General features: G+C 36.4%; 1 protein-coding gene across 2 annotated transcripts in view; it reads left to right on the top strand.

Moving 5' to 3' along the window:
* The window catches only part of GPR155 (G protein-coupled receptor 155), a 42,219-nt gene that overhangs the window by 1,792 nt on the left and 22,370 nt on the right, over positions 1-18,057 (top strand). The window contains exons 2-7 of one of the 2 annotated variants that reach the window (XM_008687131.2): positions 2,339-2,835; positions 10,417-10,816; positions 12,555-12,720; positions 13,838-13,993; positions 15,932-16,015; positions 16,573-16,690. In XM_008687131.2, the coding sequence (XP_008685353.1) occupies positions 2,370-2,835; positions 10,417-10,816; positions 12,555-12,720; positions 13,838-13,993; positions 15,932-16,015; positions 16,573-16,690 (1,390 nt within the window). In that variant the 5' untranslated portion in view covers positions 2,339-2,369. The remainder of the gene's footprint in view (positions 1-2,338; positions 2,836-10,416; positions 10,817-12,554; positions 12,721-13,837; positions 13,994-15,931; positions 16,016-16,572; positions 16,691-18,057) is intronic. The other variant, XM_008687132.2, reaches the window with a different exon arrangement.

An 18,057-nucleotide genomic window follows, 5' to 3' on the forward strand; every position in this document is an offset into this window, starting at 1 on the left:
CCTCCTTTAAGGAGATTTTTACTCTTATTTTACAGTTGAAGAATCTGAGGTTCAGAGAGGATATTTAACTTGCCCAAAGAGTTGATACGTTATAAGTCCCCAAATTGGGTTCAGGTCTATTTGACTCTTTTCAGTGAACAACCACTATTTTAGTTAAAACTGTTGGTTAAAAAAATATTGTAATACATTGATACGTGAGTGTGGTACAAATAAGGGGTAGTGAGCAGTATGAGTTACTCATATTCCAAGCAAACAGATATAGGGAACTTTGAAGACATAACATAAGACTGGACAAATTTATCACCTTTTTCTTTAGCATTGCATTTTCAAGTCCGCACCTGTTAGGGTCTCCAAATGTTTAACACCTTTGTTTATCAGCTCTTTACTTCAACTAATGGTACCTGTCCCAACCATTAGCTTTCCCAGGGTATAATTTGATGCTTATTTGGTAGACTTCAAGTATGTAATTATTGTAGGTTTTGTGTATATTACCACTCCTATCTAATCCTGGTAGAAAAATACTTGTCCTGATCCAGATTAAGTGCAAGGTTTTTAAATGGTTCAGTTTATACGAGAGTAGCACAGAGAAAATTATCATGTCCACACCCCGTGTATCAGTTGCTGCTGGTCTCTGGCCTGCTATCTGAGTCTTTTTTATGTCATGTGGGTGTTTGAAAACTTACCCCTGGGCATTGTAAATTTCAGGAATCATGAGCGTTTTTGCTTTCTATCTTATATAAAGCCACTTTAGATGGTCAACCCAGAATAATCACTTAGAAATTGGCAATTGTCACCATATTAATTGCAAGTTACTAATTAAAGCTGATTAGTTGCAAAGTTGCCCAAATCTCATATTCATTGTGTCCCTGGAAGCAAGAAGGGAATCTGATAAGTATTGTAATGCTAGCATAAAATATTTTCTTGCTTTAGCATTTTCTGAACATCTGTAGAACATTTTACAACACATTTTGTGTTCTTTAACATTTTATGAACAGCTTTAGGACATTTTAGAACCCATTTTGTGGTCTTGGGCCTGTTGCTATAGTGAAAAACTTAGAATATGTTATCATTCAGGAAAAAAAGATTTCTATCCATGAACTAGATAGTTCCTAAAAGAGAAATTGATCCACTGAAAGGTGAAAAGTTTAAGAGCAGATTCATATTTTAGTCATTCATTGTTACATAATTAATTATATAATCATGTAATATGTGTGTGTGTGTATATGCACATATATATATGAACTCTATCATATATATTAGTGCCTTCTGTGTGCCAGGCACTGTGCCAGGTGTTGGGGATACAACAGTGAGCAAAAACATGCAGAGTCCCTACTTCTATGGCACTTAAAGCCTAGTGAAAGAGATAGACATAAATCAAAGAGTCACTGTAATGCGTAGTATAATTATAAACTGAGAAAAGTAGCCTACAGGTAAGGAACATGATTCTACTTGAGAAAGACCTAGCTATGGGGTTAGTGAAGCCTTACGTGGTAAAGCAACTCCTGAACTATATGATTTAGAGGGTGAACAGGTGTTATTATTCAGACAGTGGCAAGTAGAGAAGAGAACATTTTACAGTGAACTGCATGTACAAAGTCCCTATGGGGCATTCAAGAAGGCAAATACATGAGACCACTCTAAATGGAGCTAAGGGTAGCCCGGTGGGATGCCATCATTTTTTCTTTCATTCTCTTTTATGGGCTACCAAAAGTTGTATTTAACTTTTGTTAAGTGATTACTTTGTGCCAGAAGTGATTATAAGGACTTGAATAATCTCAAGTCCCAATGGAGTAGGTACTATTATTGCCATTTCAAAGATGAGGAAAGTTACTGGATAAAATTGCTATGTGATACTCTACTATATTCTTCTTCTTGTCCTCTACTCAGGTATGACCACAGGCTAGACAGGACTCTCCTATCTAGTATGTAGCCTTGAGCAATGAAATTTCCACAGAATTTGGATGCAGGTGGACATTCAGGAGAGGCTCTGTGGGCCCCATGCTCTTACCCACTAGGTGGAGCTCAAGTGTGGATCATGGGAGAGAGCCATGGGGTATCACTGTAACTGCCATATTTGTGGATCTTATTTTATTTATATCTGATACTGAAAATGGGACAGCAACATAAATATTTTGAGCTGACCCACCTTTGAGAGTAAAGAGGTTGTTGTTAGCAAATACTCTCACTCTTTTTTTTTTCTTTGTATTTTTCTCTGGTGGTTGTTGAAGAAAGTATATATATTTATTTGGCCATTTGATACGGTTTGCCAGTATATGCTTTCAACTAGGATTCTTCTCAATATTGATTGTCACACTGAATCTTTCTTCTTTCTTTCCAGAGATCTGGTTGGAGTTGGAGGGTGAAAGAAAATGGATTCTTTTTCTGCTTTACCTGCAGAGAACTTAACCATTGCAGTCAATATGACCAAGACTTTGCCCTCAACAGTAATGCACAGATTTAATTCCACTAATGACCCACCTTCAATGTCAATAACAAGGCTTTTTCCAGCCTTACTAGAATGTTTTGGCATAGTCCTCTGTGGCTACATAGCAGGAAGAGCCAATGTCATAACATCAACACAGGCCAAAGGACTAGGAAATTTTGTCTCCAGATTTGCACTTCCAGCTTTATTATTCAAAAATATGGTTGTACTTAATTTTTCCAATGTGGATTGGTCTTTCCTATATAGTATCTTGATTGCCAAAGCTTCTGTATTTTTCATTGTGTGTGTATTAACCTTATTGGTTGCCAGTCCTGACAGTCGATTTAGCAAAGCTGGACTGTTCCCTATTTTTGCTACACAAAGTAATGACTTTGCTTTGGGATATCCTATAGGTAAGTTATTTTTTATTTTTCAAGTTTTTAAAAAATTCAAGTGTTTTAAGAAGTATAAAAATGTAATCCTTTAATTTATCTCAGCATTTTTTAGTGATAGATATTTACTTGTATCTAAAAGAAATCTCTTGGGGCACCTGGCTGGCTCACTTGGTAGAGCACGTGGCTCTTGACCTTGGGGCCCATGAATTCGAGCCCCATGTTGGGGGTAGAGTTTACTTAAAAATAAAAAATCACACAGCCTCATTACAAATCTCTGTACTCTCTACTATCCCACAATGCCTACCCCCAGAAGGGAATAAATCTTTTTTTTTTTTTTTTTTAGCTTTAAGAACCATATTTTATTTAAGCTTTTATTTCAATTCCAGTTAGTTAACATACAGTACCAGAAGGGAATAAATCTTTAAAAAAAAAATTAAAATTAAAAAAAAAATCTCTCGTATTTTTTCTAAAATATTTCTTACTTTAGGATGAATTCTATTTTTTCTTCAACTTCAGAGTTTGAAGCTCTTTCAAATGTCGACCTAAAATAAATAGTCATACCTAAATAAACTTTATAAATCATCTTTCTAATATATTCTTTTTCTTCTCAGCAATTACACAAAAGAAGTTCAGGTTCCAGAAGGGATCAGATTCTGATTTAAATTATATAAGAAAGATAGACATATGTTTGTATAAAAATAGTTATTAAATGTTAGCAGTGGAAATTTATGAGTGACTTTTCTCCCTCCCTCCTTTTTCTTAACCATCTAGGATATATATTGTTTTACATTAAATCTTGTTGTTGAGCTTGTTATTCAAAATGTCACTGTGCTTCAGTTGAAGTTAATTTCTTATATAAGAACGAAAATGGTGGGGCTTTTTACCTTTTCAACATTTCCTTCTTAACCTTTCCAACTCTTTAGGCAACCTAATTTTATGTTTCTATGTGTGTTTTCCTAAGAAAACATACCAAGTTGGGATGTTGAGATATCTTAAACATATTCTTTTTTCCAGAATACATGCATAACTACTTAGTAGTTACTTTTTATATTTTTATTTTTAAATTAAAGTTTATGTTGTGCTTTGACCATGTATCATGATGTGAGGACCTGAATATTATGGATGTAGTCATACATTCGTTCACTCCTTCATAGGGACCTGTTACATACCAACGATTGTGCTACCTGCTGGGAATACACCTGTCCAGAAAGTTCTCATACATATTGAACTTACATTTTAATGTGAAAATGAAATAAAAATTAAAATAGTATCAGGTAATGACAAGGACCATAAAAATAAAGTAGTATAGAGGGCTAGGAATGAGGAGGTACTATTTGACATATTTATTGAAGAGGACACCTGAAAACCACCATTAACTTTCAGATTCCTTATTCAGTAGTTTTAAAACTCTCCCCCACCCAAACTGTTAATTATTTTACCTCTGACACCAAAAGGATTCTACCAGGTATACTTTTCCTTTTTCTCCTCCTTTGACCCTCCTCCATCTCATTTACCAGAATTGGAGCAAAATCTTAGAAATTAAATAACTCTGAGTAAAGCAGATTTCTGAGAGAGGAAAAACTGGGCTCTTAGACAACTGAGCTATAAATAGTAACTATAAAGGTGTTCCTTTAAGGTTATTGAATTTTAAAATTAAAGATGAACCAAGCATTTAAATAAAGACTTTGGAAATAAAAGTCCATCTCCTCAGGAGCATTAATAATGTGAATTTTTCAAGGTATTTATGGCATAAAGACCTTATAAGTGGCTCAGTATCATAGTGTTAAGTATTTAACAAATATTACATTATTTTAATTTAGGCATAAACCGTATATAGTTTCATGTTCTCTTAGACTAGTAAGTCCACAACTAAATAAGACTAACATTTGTAACTTTATACTTTATATTTTCTTATATACTTAGGTAGGGCAGATATATTTTAATCCTCATTTTCAAATAAGGAGACTGGCTTACAGCGATTTAATGGTCTATCCCAGGTCACACAGCTAATGTGACTGAGATCCAAAGCTAGGTCTTTTGGTTCTAAATCCTAGGCATTCTCTTATGCCACACAGTTATGTAACATGCCCGTTTAATCTTTAGAAGACCTAACTAGCCTGTAACCCATTAATATCAGAGAGAATCAAAGATTTTTTTATCTTTATATTATTCTAGAGGTATTCCATAAAATGAGCAGCAGTGGAAAAAGGCCTATCAGATGAGCTTAGGTATTTTCATGGTAAGGCAGAATCTCCAAATCAAAAATGTCATCACCTATTTTCATCACTGTTTTTCTTATGTCCCACCTTGGATCACTGAATCTGGTAATAATCATATTCCCAGCAGTGTGCTAGTCCAATTTCCCTGATGGTTATCCTTGTAAATTTTGAGTTGTCATTTTTTTTTTGTTTTTAAATTACAAATAATATAAGAGCTCTTGTAACATTAGGTTGTAGACAATAACCTTACCAGAAACCAACAGTATACGCAGAAGTACTTTCTCACTGATCTGCAGATTGGAAGGTGTGGTACAGAGCTGTAGGGCTGTGTATCTGCTCCAATGAGCTTATTTATTATTGCTGCCCATGGCCATCTGCCTTCTGGGCTTTCTCAGGATGAACAGAGAAGACTGTGTCTCTAGAGAGAAGACCCTTTCTTTCTGTTTGTTATGTGATGTCTCCCAGGAATTCCCACTCTCTTGTTAACAGATAAACATCATAGCTTATGAGAAATGTCCTTTTTAAGACTGCTTTTGTTCCACCATATCAGTCCAATTTACAGGTGACTCAGAAGGCAGATAAGTTAATGAATAAAGAAAAAGGACATTCATGTTTCCTTTTTTTCCATATTATGACAATTATAACGGCCTATGAAATTATATTCAAATGATTTATCTATATTCAAATGGCAGAATACTGCAGTGTATTTAACAGACTAATAGAGAAGCTCGCTATTTTTTAGAACAATTCTTTTCAAAGGTACTTTAAGAAATACGAGTTTGAGAAGAAACCAAGAATCTACCAAGGTGAAATGTTGATTTCAGCAAATCAGGATGGTTCCTTACCTCTGTCATTAAAAGGTACTAATAAGGCATAGTTAGGTCCTATAATTTATTCTTCAAACAATGCTGATAGCATAAGTACCCCGACTAATCATAATTATGCTCTAGTGCTTGAGCTGTAAACAGAAAGGAAATGAAGCGTTTAACTATATGCCATTAAATAATAGAATGATCTTGTCTGGGTCTTTGTGTTGTTTGCTAGGGATTGAAGCCCGGCAGGAATCAAAATAGGAGCCGCAGTGGGTGGCTAATTTTGTCTTTTAGTTCTTCGTAGTAGGAGTCTCTCCTCCCCCCCAGAGCTTTATTTGTAAGTGTTAATTAATTAGAATTTAATAGTTGATATAATCATTATAAATCTAATTTGTTAGTATAGGTCACTGCTTTCATATATGTCTTTCATATTTGAAAAACCATCTTTTGATTGGTAATAAAGGCACTGCCAATTCATAGATAAATATGTAACTATAATTATCCAAATGAATGGGAGAAATGGACTGAAATGTCCATGTTGAACCCTGTTCTTCTCATGATTTGACAATTATTTATTTATTCCCAATTTTCGCTCTCCCACTAGATTGCACCTTTTCTACCTTCATATGCCTGTTCCACTGACTCAAAATGCCCTACTAGTAACCTGCTTTATAAATATTCAGAGTGTGAAAAAAGAAAAAAAATGGGTATAAAAAGAAACAGGTCTAAGAGAGAACAATTAGATATAAATTGCTGTGTGTTACAAAATACATTTTTACTTTGAAAACTTTGACATTCTTTGATGTGCTAATTGCATTCAGCAAGTATTTTCAGATTTGCTCAGCCCTGCGCTGGGGCCTGGAGGCTCTGAAGTGATGCCTTCAAGGAACTTAGAATGGGATGAAGGGGCGCTCATAGGAAACAAGGGGCCAGAGCCATCCAGAGGAGAGGCGGTCCATGACATCGATTGAAGACTAGGTGGAAGCGTTGGTACCTGAGACAGGCCTTAAAATGTAGGCAAGATGTAGGTAAGAAAAGAGAGACTTCAAGAAGTTGGGGAATGATGATCAGCATGTAGAACTCGTAATTATGAACCTGGTGTTCGTCCAGTGTAACTGCGATATTAAACTGGCTGCCGGAGGCTTTGCACTAAGGAATAGTGAGAGATGAACTGAGTAAGTGAGGGACCCATTGCAGAGACTGGACTGTGAATTTCAAAAGATCAGCTTTATAGCTGTTCTTGTGGGAGGTAAGAACTGTGGGAAAATCGTAAGTTTTGAAAGTTAAGATTTAGATGATATTGTCAGCAGTGAATAAAATGGATCAAGGGAGTGGTCAAGAAAAACCAAAAGAATATAAGTTGGTAAACACATTAATCCAATTTTGAGATTTTTGACTAGTGGTTCAAGAGGAGAAAATACAAAAGATCCTGAGAAAGAAGGACTTGATGGTTGGTTAGCCATAGACAATAAAAGACTGCTGCTCAAATTTGCATTGAGCTTTTAAAACAATCTAAAGCCCATTATCAGATGGTGATTGAGTGCTAGAGTGCTGGGAAAGTAAATTTCTGGAAAAAGGCATTAACCTAAGTGTGCTGAAAGTCATAAACACCTTATGCATTTTATTTTGGCCACTTGGGAAAATTCCTGAACTCAGATTGAAAACACAAGGCTTCTCCAAAATATACAGTCTATTCTAAAAATTGAGTGGTGGGCAGATATGGAAGCCTTTCTCTTTGAGATGGAATATATGATCAGAAGGAGTGGAGCGGTCTAGAAATAGTTATCAGAAGCGATGCTTTTTTTTTTTTTTTTTTTTTTACTTAAAAGATGAAAACTTATGAAACATGAAAGAAAACCACTAAGAGGGGCGCCTGGGTGGCACAGCGGTTGAGCGTCTGCCTTCGGCTCAGGGCGTGATCCCGGCGTTATGGGATCGAGCCCCACATCAGGCTCCTCCGCTAGGAGCCTGCTTCTTCCTCTCCCACTCCCCCTGCTTGTGTTCCCTCTCTCGCTGGCTGTCTCTATCTCTGTCGAATAAATAAATAAAATCTTTAAAAAAAAAAAAAAAAAGAAAAGAAAACCACTAAGAGATATAGAGTTCGTATATCTAATTTGGAAGTCAGTGGAAAGAATTTGTGAAATTTTATGTAATCAAATATGTTTTGTTTAGCCTCTGCTTCATTTCAGGGAATTATAGACCCCCGTATGTGCTTAGCTGGAGAAAAAAGGAAATGGAATCCTACACAAAAGTAGGTTTTAGCTAATGAGAACCAGGTAGACTTCTAAAGGTTATATAATCTAGTTACATAACTTTAACAGGACATGTGCATGACATTAACGGAACTTATGTACCCTGAGTAAGTAAACAAATATATTTTCCTACCTGTGTAACTTTATCTTAATGTAAATTGAGAAATCTAATCTTTTACATTCTTTCACATGACTGCCTCTGTCTTTGCAAGTGATTGTGGCTGTTCTTTTTTTTTTTTTTTTAATCTTTCTTTCTCAGTCTCCAATCATCTATGAATCATCCTTTATATGTATTAGGTTGAATTTTGGAACTCATTGGCAAACATGTGCCGGGAGACCAGGTTGCTTACTCCAAGGCTCTAAGTTGCTCTGACCAACCCAAGACCAGTCCACCAACTGTCATGTCTACTAACAAACAGCTAGAAGTCTAACCCAACCCACCTACCCCCTTCTAAGGAGACTCATTTTGTGCACTGGTTAGGTTCTAAAGTCATCGTGTATGGTCAAATCCTCAAAAACTCCCTTAAATCACCCACAGAATATAGCACACATACTTTGTGTCTATTGTACCATTTCTCATAAGTCTAACACAGCCAGATTTTTTTCTCTGGCATTGTTTTTCTTCAGTGAACAAGTGAAATATTTGTTTACGTTTAGGAACATGCCTAAGGGGGGAAAATGAATCTTTTGTTTTCCCAAGAGAGTGTAGTTGAATCTGTGTTAGTTAAAGGTGCACTGGCATGACTCTACTGGATTCCCCTTCCCAGTATTTCTCAGATCCACCTTTTCCTCCAACTTCGTTGGCATCTTCACTGGGGCTTCTTAAAAGCATTCATTCCTTTTCATTCCTCTCAAACGGAGGCTGTTTATTTTCTCTTCACCCGCATCCTGCCTGTAGGCGGGGCTGGCATCCTCACAGCCACCTTGTACCTCTGCTAGGCCGTTATTCTTTGCTCTTTTGCAGGAACTGCTTCTTTGGGGTTCATACTGCTTACCTAGAGTGTTTATCCTCATTGCTGTCATCTGCTGACCCCATTCGGATCATTCCTCCTCATTTAGTGAGAAGTTTAATATCTGGCTCATTGTCATCTTCTTGACTCCCAAGTTTTGCCATTTTTTTTTAAAGATTTTATTTATTTATTTGACAGAGAGAGACAGTACAAGCAGGGGGAGTGGCAGGCAGAGGGAGAGGGAGAAGCAAGCTCTCCACTGGGCAGGGAGCCTGACTTGGGGCTCGATCCCAGGACCCTGAGGTCATGACCTGAGCCGAAGGCAGATGCTTAACCTACTGAGCCACCCAGGCGCCCCTGCCATTATCTTGTTTGACTTTAGCATCCATGTGAACCTATCCATTAAATCCTCTCCCTTCTCAGTTCCTGACTTCTCCATCTCCGGTGACGTTTCCTCACTCCCTTACAGCCACCAACTCCCACAACACATCCTGGAGCTAGGCATCTGGGAAATATTAAGTGTAATAGCTCAACTATCTGACTTACTCTGAACTCCTGACCTTCCACTACTCGTCATTTTTGGACTTCAGAGGGACCTCCAGTCCCTGACTCCTCTGCATTTTATCTGAGAGCCACTTCCCATCGTCATTTTTTTTCCATGATAGCTTGCACTATCCCTTCAGTGCTCATTATTTCATTCATTGTCTCCTACTCTCTCTTCCACCCTCTGCAGTCTGGCTTCGGTTCCCCACTCCAGTGAAAACTCTCTCAACGGAATCAAACCACCATGTTGCTATTACTACTTAAGTGTTTAGTTCCTTACTACATTTGTATTTGGAATTTTTCTTTAAAGAATTCTACAGTTCTGCCCTTTTTTTGAGACTAGTCTTAGCCTCTACATAGTAAAAATCAGTGGGTTTCACGAACAATAATTTTTAAAAAGATTTTATTTATTTATTGGAGAAAGAGAGAGAGAGGAGAGTGGAGGGGCAGAGACAGACGTGGACTCCCTGCTGAGCAGGGATCCTGCCATGGGGCTCTATCCCCTAGGACCCTGAGATCATGACCTGAGCCGAAGTCAGATGCTTAACCGACTAAGCCACCCAGGCACCCCTCACAAACAATAATTTTTTGAAGTTGATTATCATTTTATAGGCTAAATATCACTTAATGTAGTGTGCTTTTCTTCCTTTTAAGCTTTATTACTAAAATTTACTTTTCCAAAGTAGACTAATGAGGTCATTGTGCACTATTTATATTAATTTATAATATGTTATAATTAAGCATGGAAAACATTATGTACATAATTTACTAATGCATTTCTGTAGCAATCATTTTTAAAGCAGTTTTAATTCGTGTTTTGCAGTTGAAGCTTTATATCAAACTACATACCCAGAATATCTCCAGTACATTTACTTGGTGGCGCCAATATCTCTTATGATGTTGAACCCCATAGGATTTATCTTCTGTGAAATCCAGAAGTGGAAAGACACTCAAAATGCTTCTCAGAACAAAGTAAAAATTGTAGGACTTGGACTTCTGCGTGTATTACAGAACCCAATAGTATTTATGGTTTTCATTGGCATTGCCTTCAATTTTATTCTTGACCAAAAGGTGCCCGTATATATGGAAAATTTTCTTGATGGACTTGCAAATTCTTTCTCTGGAGCAGCTCTATTTTATCTTGGTCTTACAATGGTGGGAAAAATAAAGAAACTGAAGAAGTCAGCATTTGTTGTACTCATTCTTCTCATCACAGCTAAACTGTAAGTATCATTTGTTTAACTGGGGGAACTGTACTTTGTGAAAGCCTTATTTAGCCAGTTCATTAGATGTGTCTGCAACTATTTTCTCCTTTAAATAATCTGATAGTAATACTCACTTCTGAGTAGTTGTGATTTTAAGGAAAATGTGATGTTGGTATATTGTGGAAAGTTATTGCCTTATTCAGTGTAGGTTATTCTTTCCATTTTACTGTCAGAAGATAGAGACTATTGGTTTTCCTCTAACTTTTATGTAATTTTACTTAATATCTCCTAACGTCTCAGTTTGATCATATTTTTAAAGGAAATTTTACAGGATTTCTGAGTTTTCCAAATCTTTTAAAACTGTATTGGTCATGATGAAAACAGTGATTTTGAATGTAAGCTTTTTTTCATGAATCTGGGGAAAATATTCTATAATTCTGTGGGTGGTTGAACTTCCTAAATAGGGAAGTCCGTACAAATGATTGTTATCAATTTTCTGATCCTAGCCTATCAAATAAAGTTTTTATCAGTTCCTCAGTTAACAGTTCTTCAGCTTACTTAGTTCATTAGCCGTGGATTTATACTTCGTGGTGCAGGTGACATAATTTTACTGTGACACTACCCAAGGCATTTGGGGCATACTTAACTATTGAAATTAGCTCTTGTATAGGCAGTTAAATTCATGAAAGCAGTGCAAGAGAAAATAGTGTCTATATTTTTTAATTTATGAAAATGAATATAACTTTTGAAAATTATTTATGGTGTGGTGTTATGCTCCTAGGAAACAAAGTATTAATTAGTATTGCTGCAGTAATAAATATGGTTCTAATGTTAATAGTATTGTCAGCTTCAACTTACAAGTAGTATTTAAATATTCTCGTTTTAAAAATCTTTTTTCTTAAAAAAAATCTTTTTTTCTGGGTCTTTGGTCCCTATTAGATGTTTTTATCTATTTTTTAAATTAAAAAATGCATATCAGAGCAGTTTTTTATTCCATACTAGAGCATATCTCTAGGTGCTGCTATGACAATGTTATCAACCCTGGCTTCGTTCTTTTTAATGGAAAGCTTCATTAGCTCAGCTTCCTTTATATGCTCTTTCTATGGAATCCTGAAGGATTGGTTTAATAATTGACTCTCCACCAGGTCTGAATTTCACTACTTTTCTGCTCTGCCTCGGTGGTTTCAATTCCCTCTGCCAAACCCTTTTCTCTCTACGGTGATGAAGAGGTAATTGCAAGTTGCCTGTTTTGCTCTTGGCTTTCAGAATCTAATTGAGCCACACTGTTATCAACACCTGAACCATTTAAACCCCAAATCATAATAAAGATCAGGGGTTCTTTCCAAAAAGAAGTTTAGTAATTTTCTTGAAAAAAGTTTGCTCAGATTATAAATCTTTTTTTTTTTTTAACATTTCAATTTTCTACTAGAGGAAACAGGAAACAGCAGCTACAGTTACAACTTTTAAAAATTTTTTAGAGAAAATTATTCGTAGAACTAAAGCTGAGTTTTTTCCTCCTAATCCCTGATGTCGAAAGTATTTTTTAGAATATTGTAACACTTAAGTGGCTCCAAGTTGAATTCTTGATTCTTTCAAAATGTTCACAGGTAGGCATGCAGAGACTATGTGCATGCAAATAGATATACCTTCTGGGCAGGAGAAGAAGAATCTAATGGCAAGTTCACTAGAACAATCGCCCCCTTGGGGACCAGTGTATTTTGATATTAAGTGAATGACACATTTCTTGTTTTTTCAGCTTGGTGCTGCCACTTCTGTGCAGAGAAATGGTGGAACTCTTGGACAAGGGCGACAGTGTAGTGAACCATACAAGTTTATCAAATTATGCCTTTTTGTATGGTGTCTTTCCTGTAGCACCAGGAGTGGCTATCTTTGCAACACAGTTCAACATGGAAGTAGAGATTGTATGTATATACTACTTTCTAAGTTTGATTGTATGGTTAGTAGAAAAAATGAATTTTTAAAACACAGGGATCAGCCTTCTTTTATGAGAAATTGATATGTGAAAGCTACTTCATTGTAAATAAGGAGGCATCATGTAACATCAGGTAATAGAGTTATTTAATCCGGGGTCTTTTCTCAGCTGTAACTTTTTTCACTAGTCTTTTTTAGTTTTAAATATCTTACTGTTTTTTTTTAAGATTTTATTTATTAATTTGACACAGAGAGAGAGACAGCCAGTGAGAGAGGGAACACAAGCAGGGGGAGTGGGAGAGGAAGAAGCAGGCTCCCAGCGGAGGAGCCTGATGTGGGGCTCGATCCCAGAACGCCGGGATCACGCCCTGAGCCAAAAGCAGACGCTTAACGACTGAGCCACCCAGGCGCCCCATTTTAAATATCTTATTGTTGTACTTCTGCTGAAGCCTAACAGTTATTTATAGAATGGAAATTTTTGTAATTTGGGGTAAAAAAAATTTGTTTCATTCACCGTTAATTCACCAGATACAAAACACCACATAATCAATTGCAGTAAATAGGTCAAATCAATTAACACCAAATTATTAACAGTGTCTAAGCGTATTGCACATGTTATCTATAGCATTAAATGTTTTTGAAATATAACCTAAAGGAAAGAAATTGCTCAACAAAGGCTAGTTCTATTATTTAATCTGTAAAATGTTTACTTGGTAATTTTTTATTTCAAATTGATTTTATTGCCCTGTATTTTATGAAATAGTGTGGAAGGAAACTGGTCATCAGTTTAATTAGATCATTAATATGGTTTACTTTCTAGAACCTAGAAGATAACCATCAGCTTGGGATGTCTAGTTCTGGTTATGTGCAAATATTAATTGAGCATAGAGTGGAAGAGGAGTCAAAGAAACTTAACTGTGTTTTCTTCTAAGGACTCTCAGAAAGGGGGAATATAGTATTAGAGAACATACTGGAATTTATGTTGTCTTTTTACTGACTCTTGTTTTTATTTTATAATGCCTTAGTGTGCTGTGGCTATTTAAAATTTAAGGTCATTGTTTAATTGAGACTATGACCCCTTTCTCAATTTAATTTCATTTTTTACAGATAACCTCAGGGATGGTAATAAGCACATTCGTGTCTGCACCAATCATGTACGTTTCTGCCTGGTTACTAACCTTTCCCACTATGGACCCTAAGCCGTTGGCATATGCCATCCAGAATGTTAGTTTTGATATAAGTATTATCAGCCTTGTCTCCTTGGTAAGTACATTTCAGTGTAAATATGAATGAAAACCACAGAAGGAGTTTGAAAATATTGGTAACAGAAAGTTAGGGATTTAAAAATCTATTTTAAAAATCTCTTTACAATAGAGAAAGCTAATGCCTGCCCATAAAATGTAATATCATCCTTCTGAGTTGTGTCTTTCCTTTTGAGAGTTAGAGTCGTGTAGCAGACGAGGCATGAGATTTAGTCAGACCTGGATTGGCTCTTGGCCCTATCACAAACTAGCTGTATGTCTCAGCCTTTCTAAGCTCCTAGTTTTCTCAGCTAGGAAATAGAGAAACTAATTTTATCTATTTCCATGGGTGTTTTAAGGATTTTATATGATAATATATGTGAAATATGAATACTATTAGTATTAGCTAATTGTAGAACCACGGGGTTGGAAGGGATTGTCCAACCACCCATTTAATGCTAATAAAACTTTCTGGATAAATCTAGTTCAAATTAAATACTTAAACATTTAACAACTAGAGTTGTAGCTCAAGTTGCTTATGGAATTCAAGCAGTATTCTGGCTGGGGAAAAAAAACAGCTTTTCCTGTTAAAGGAAGGAGGTAGGGATGAACATGTATATGGACAACAAATAAATGTATAATCAATGTAATGTTTAGGAAATTTCACTTCTGTTACATATTCTTAAAATCTGGGCTCTTTGATAAGAGGACAGCCAAGGGAGAGAGATGGTATAAATTTTGATTGATAAGGAGGGGAGAAGAAAGAATGAAATCAACCAGCATACTTAACTGGCCACTTTAGAGGGAGAATAGAAACCCAATCCTTATAAATAGGAGGAATGCAAGACAATTCATCTTAAGGTGGGCTATATGCATTGTTTGAAATAAGACTGCCTGGAATTTAGATACCTTATGAGCCAATGGTAGAATGAAAAGAACGAAACTTAGAAGAGTGAATTGTAACTGCATCTCCCACTAAAGATCTTTTCCTGAATAGTTGGCTGTGAACCTGTGTCCTACCCCAGCCACCCAAGGTAGGGAAAGTTAGAAATGGCCTTGGTCAAGGCATTAGACCTTAAAGACGCTGTCATTTTTTTTTTAAGGTTTTATTTATTTATTTGTCAGAGGGAGCGAGCACAAGCAGGGGGAGCAGCAGAAGGAGAGGGAGAAGCAGGCTCACCGATCAGCAAGGAGCCCAGTGCGGGTCCCGATCCCAGGATACTGGGATCACGACCCAAGCTGAAGGCAGACACTTAACCGACTGAACCACCCAGGCATTCCGACCTTGTCATTTTTGAACAGTTAATTTACAATAGGATCTCTCCATGCTTTGTTTTCCCCAAAATATAAATGATATATTATTATTAGTTTCAAGAGTACATCATAGTGATTCCGTATTTCTATACATTATGAAATGATCCCCATGATAAGCCCAGTTACCATTTGTCACTATCCGAACTTATTACAGTGTTATTGACTATGTTCCTATGCTGTACATTACATCCCCAGGACTTATTTATTTTATAATTGTACTTCTCAGTCCACCTCTCCTATTTCACCTGCTACACAGCTCCTCCCCCTTCTGGGGACCAGCAGTTTGTTGTATCTATGAGTCTGTTTCTGTTTTGGTTTGTTTGTTATTTGCTTTGTTATTCAGATTCCACGTAGAAGTGAAATCGCATAGTGTTTGTGTTTCTCTGTCTGACTTGCTTCACTTAGCATGATACCCACTAGGTCCATCCATGTTGTTACATCTCCATGCTATTTATTTTACTTTGGGTATGGTAATTTACCTTAATACTCTTTGGGGAACTAGGCAGATTAAAGTAAATAAAATATTAGAATTTCTTTCTGAAGCAAGATTAAGAGAATCCTTTAAAGAAGCTAATCAGTGAGTTATCTGATAAGTAGTTATAAAGGTTAAGAAACCTGAATAACTTTTGAACCTTTTGTCTTTAAGATCTGGTCTCTGGCCATTCTTCTTTTGAGTAAGAAATATAAACAGCTTCCTCATATGCTTACCACTAATTTACTCATCGCTCAGGTTAGTAAACATGCAGATACTTAGAACTATGCTTTTTTCATTGATTATTCTACTATAGAGAAGAAAATTATTTCCCTGGGTTTTTCCAGTTATAAAGTCAAAAGTATTTTTTACCAAATGCACTCAATTACAACTTGATTACAATTAATTTATCCCTAACTTACCATGATAGGTCTTGAACTGTATAAAGTTGAGGCTAATAATGGCATTCAGGGATAATTTTGCATTTTTTAATAGAAATAACTGAATCATTAAAAATGGAACTCTCTCACAATCTTATTATTCTAGTCAAATCTTTGCATGTCTCAGATTATAATAGAAAGAGGTTTAGCATTTTTTTATGTAAACCATTATTAAATATAAGGTTAGTATTTAGAATGTTGTTTGTTTCAATTGAATATGGAAGTTTTATCATAAAACTTGAAGTTTTAGTATAACTAGCATGATAATTTTTCAGCAATCATTTAAAATGAATAATTATAATAAATTTGCTGTGAATAAAACATTTGTCCGACTCACGTGAATATGACTGACTTTGTTCATAATTTTTTCTGCAGTCTATTGTCTGTGCTGGAATGATGATATGGAATTTCGTTAAAGAAAAAAATTTTGTTGGACAAATTCTGGTGTTTGTTTTATTGTACAGCTCCCTCTATAGCACCTATCTGTGGACAGGTAAGATGGCTCATGAATGGAAATTCAGGTCTTCCATCACGAGAAGCTACTTGAAGTCTAGTAATCCAGGACTAACACATTCTCTCAGGCCATTACACTCACTAGCATAGGCAGTCTGCAAAGCCAATTCCGTTTTCATGGTATAGAGAAATAGTACTCTATTTCTGCCTGGATTCAGGGAGTTTCCAGTCACATGATCTTTTTCCTCAGGATCTTTGGCTCTTGGCCACAGTCAGCACAGCTTCCTTTTGGAAACATCAAGAGATTAGGTGCTAGAGGCAAGTGGAGAAAGGAGGAAGAGAATGGCAGAGAAGTATGAAGCATGTGAGGTATGTCCCAGAGCTCACTATCGGAGCTCCACTGAACTGAGTGAAAAATCTGGCTCTGCCTTCAGCAGATAGCTTAACTTTTGCAATCTCAGTTTCCTCATCTGTGAGACTGGGTTATCACACCTTACAGAGTTATTTGAAAACTAAATAAGATACGGGTATTTATGCCTGGTATGCGGTAGGCAGCCAACAAGAACTATATTATTAAACAGCAGGGAAAGTGGTTATAGGAGCACAAGAAAATTAAGGAATAAAAGGGTATAGAAATACAAGAGTACCCAGTAAGAAAGACTATTTCTCATTTCAACTGGCTTCAAAAAAGATATTCAAATATTTTAGCATATTGTCATTTTGAAGTACAGGGTTTAACTTGGATGCGTACATTCTCGTATGTTTGCGAAACATTCTGTGTGGCTGTTTTGTATTCATACCACAAATGCGAACCTATACGATGGCACATAAGAGGAACTTGTAGTGTGGTAGTGCTGGTTATAGCCACTGTTAGGAGGCAGGTGTCAGGAAGTGGCTTCAAGGGACAAGCCTTTGATTTCATGCCTTCAAGATCAAAAGCAGGGCCTATCTAAGTCAATAGCCTTTTGAAGTGAAGCAACAATGTGGTGAGGAATTATAGAATGAAAAATTCAGTACCAACAGGAGAAGGTGTGTGCTTTTTAAAGGCAAACTTCTGTAACCAAACCAACGTGAGTTCGCTCCTTGCTGAGTCAAGATAGAAACTACAGCAGCTGAGTTGTCGCAAAAAGGAAACTTTTATTTGCAGCAAATAAGGAGATCGTAGGGAATAACTTCCAAAGCTGTGGCTCCCCAAGCAAGGGTGAATGGGTTCCTTTTGTCTAGGGTTAGGGTGAATATTTAGATAGGGAAGCCTTGTCATCGTATGTGTCGAGGCGGGCATCAGGTCGCACATGCACCTTAAGGAGAGGTGCCTGTACGTGCATTGTGTTATGTAAATGAGGTTTGTGGTCCTCCTTGGGTGGAGATTTTAGTGCTAGAATGAGGTAAAGGTAATTGTTGGTCATC

Source organism: Ursus maritimus, unplaced genomic scaffold, assembly GCF_017311325.1.
Source record: "Ursus maritimus isolate PB19 unplaced genomic scaffold, ASM1731132v1 scaffold_1, whole genome shotgun sequence".
In the NCBI taxonomy this organism is placed as follows: domain Eukaryota; kingdom Metazoa; phylum Chordata; class Mammalia; order Carnivora; family Ursidae; genus Ursus; species Ursus maritimus.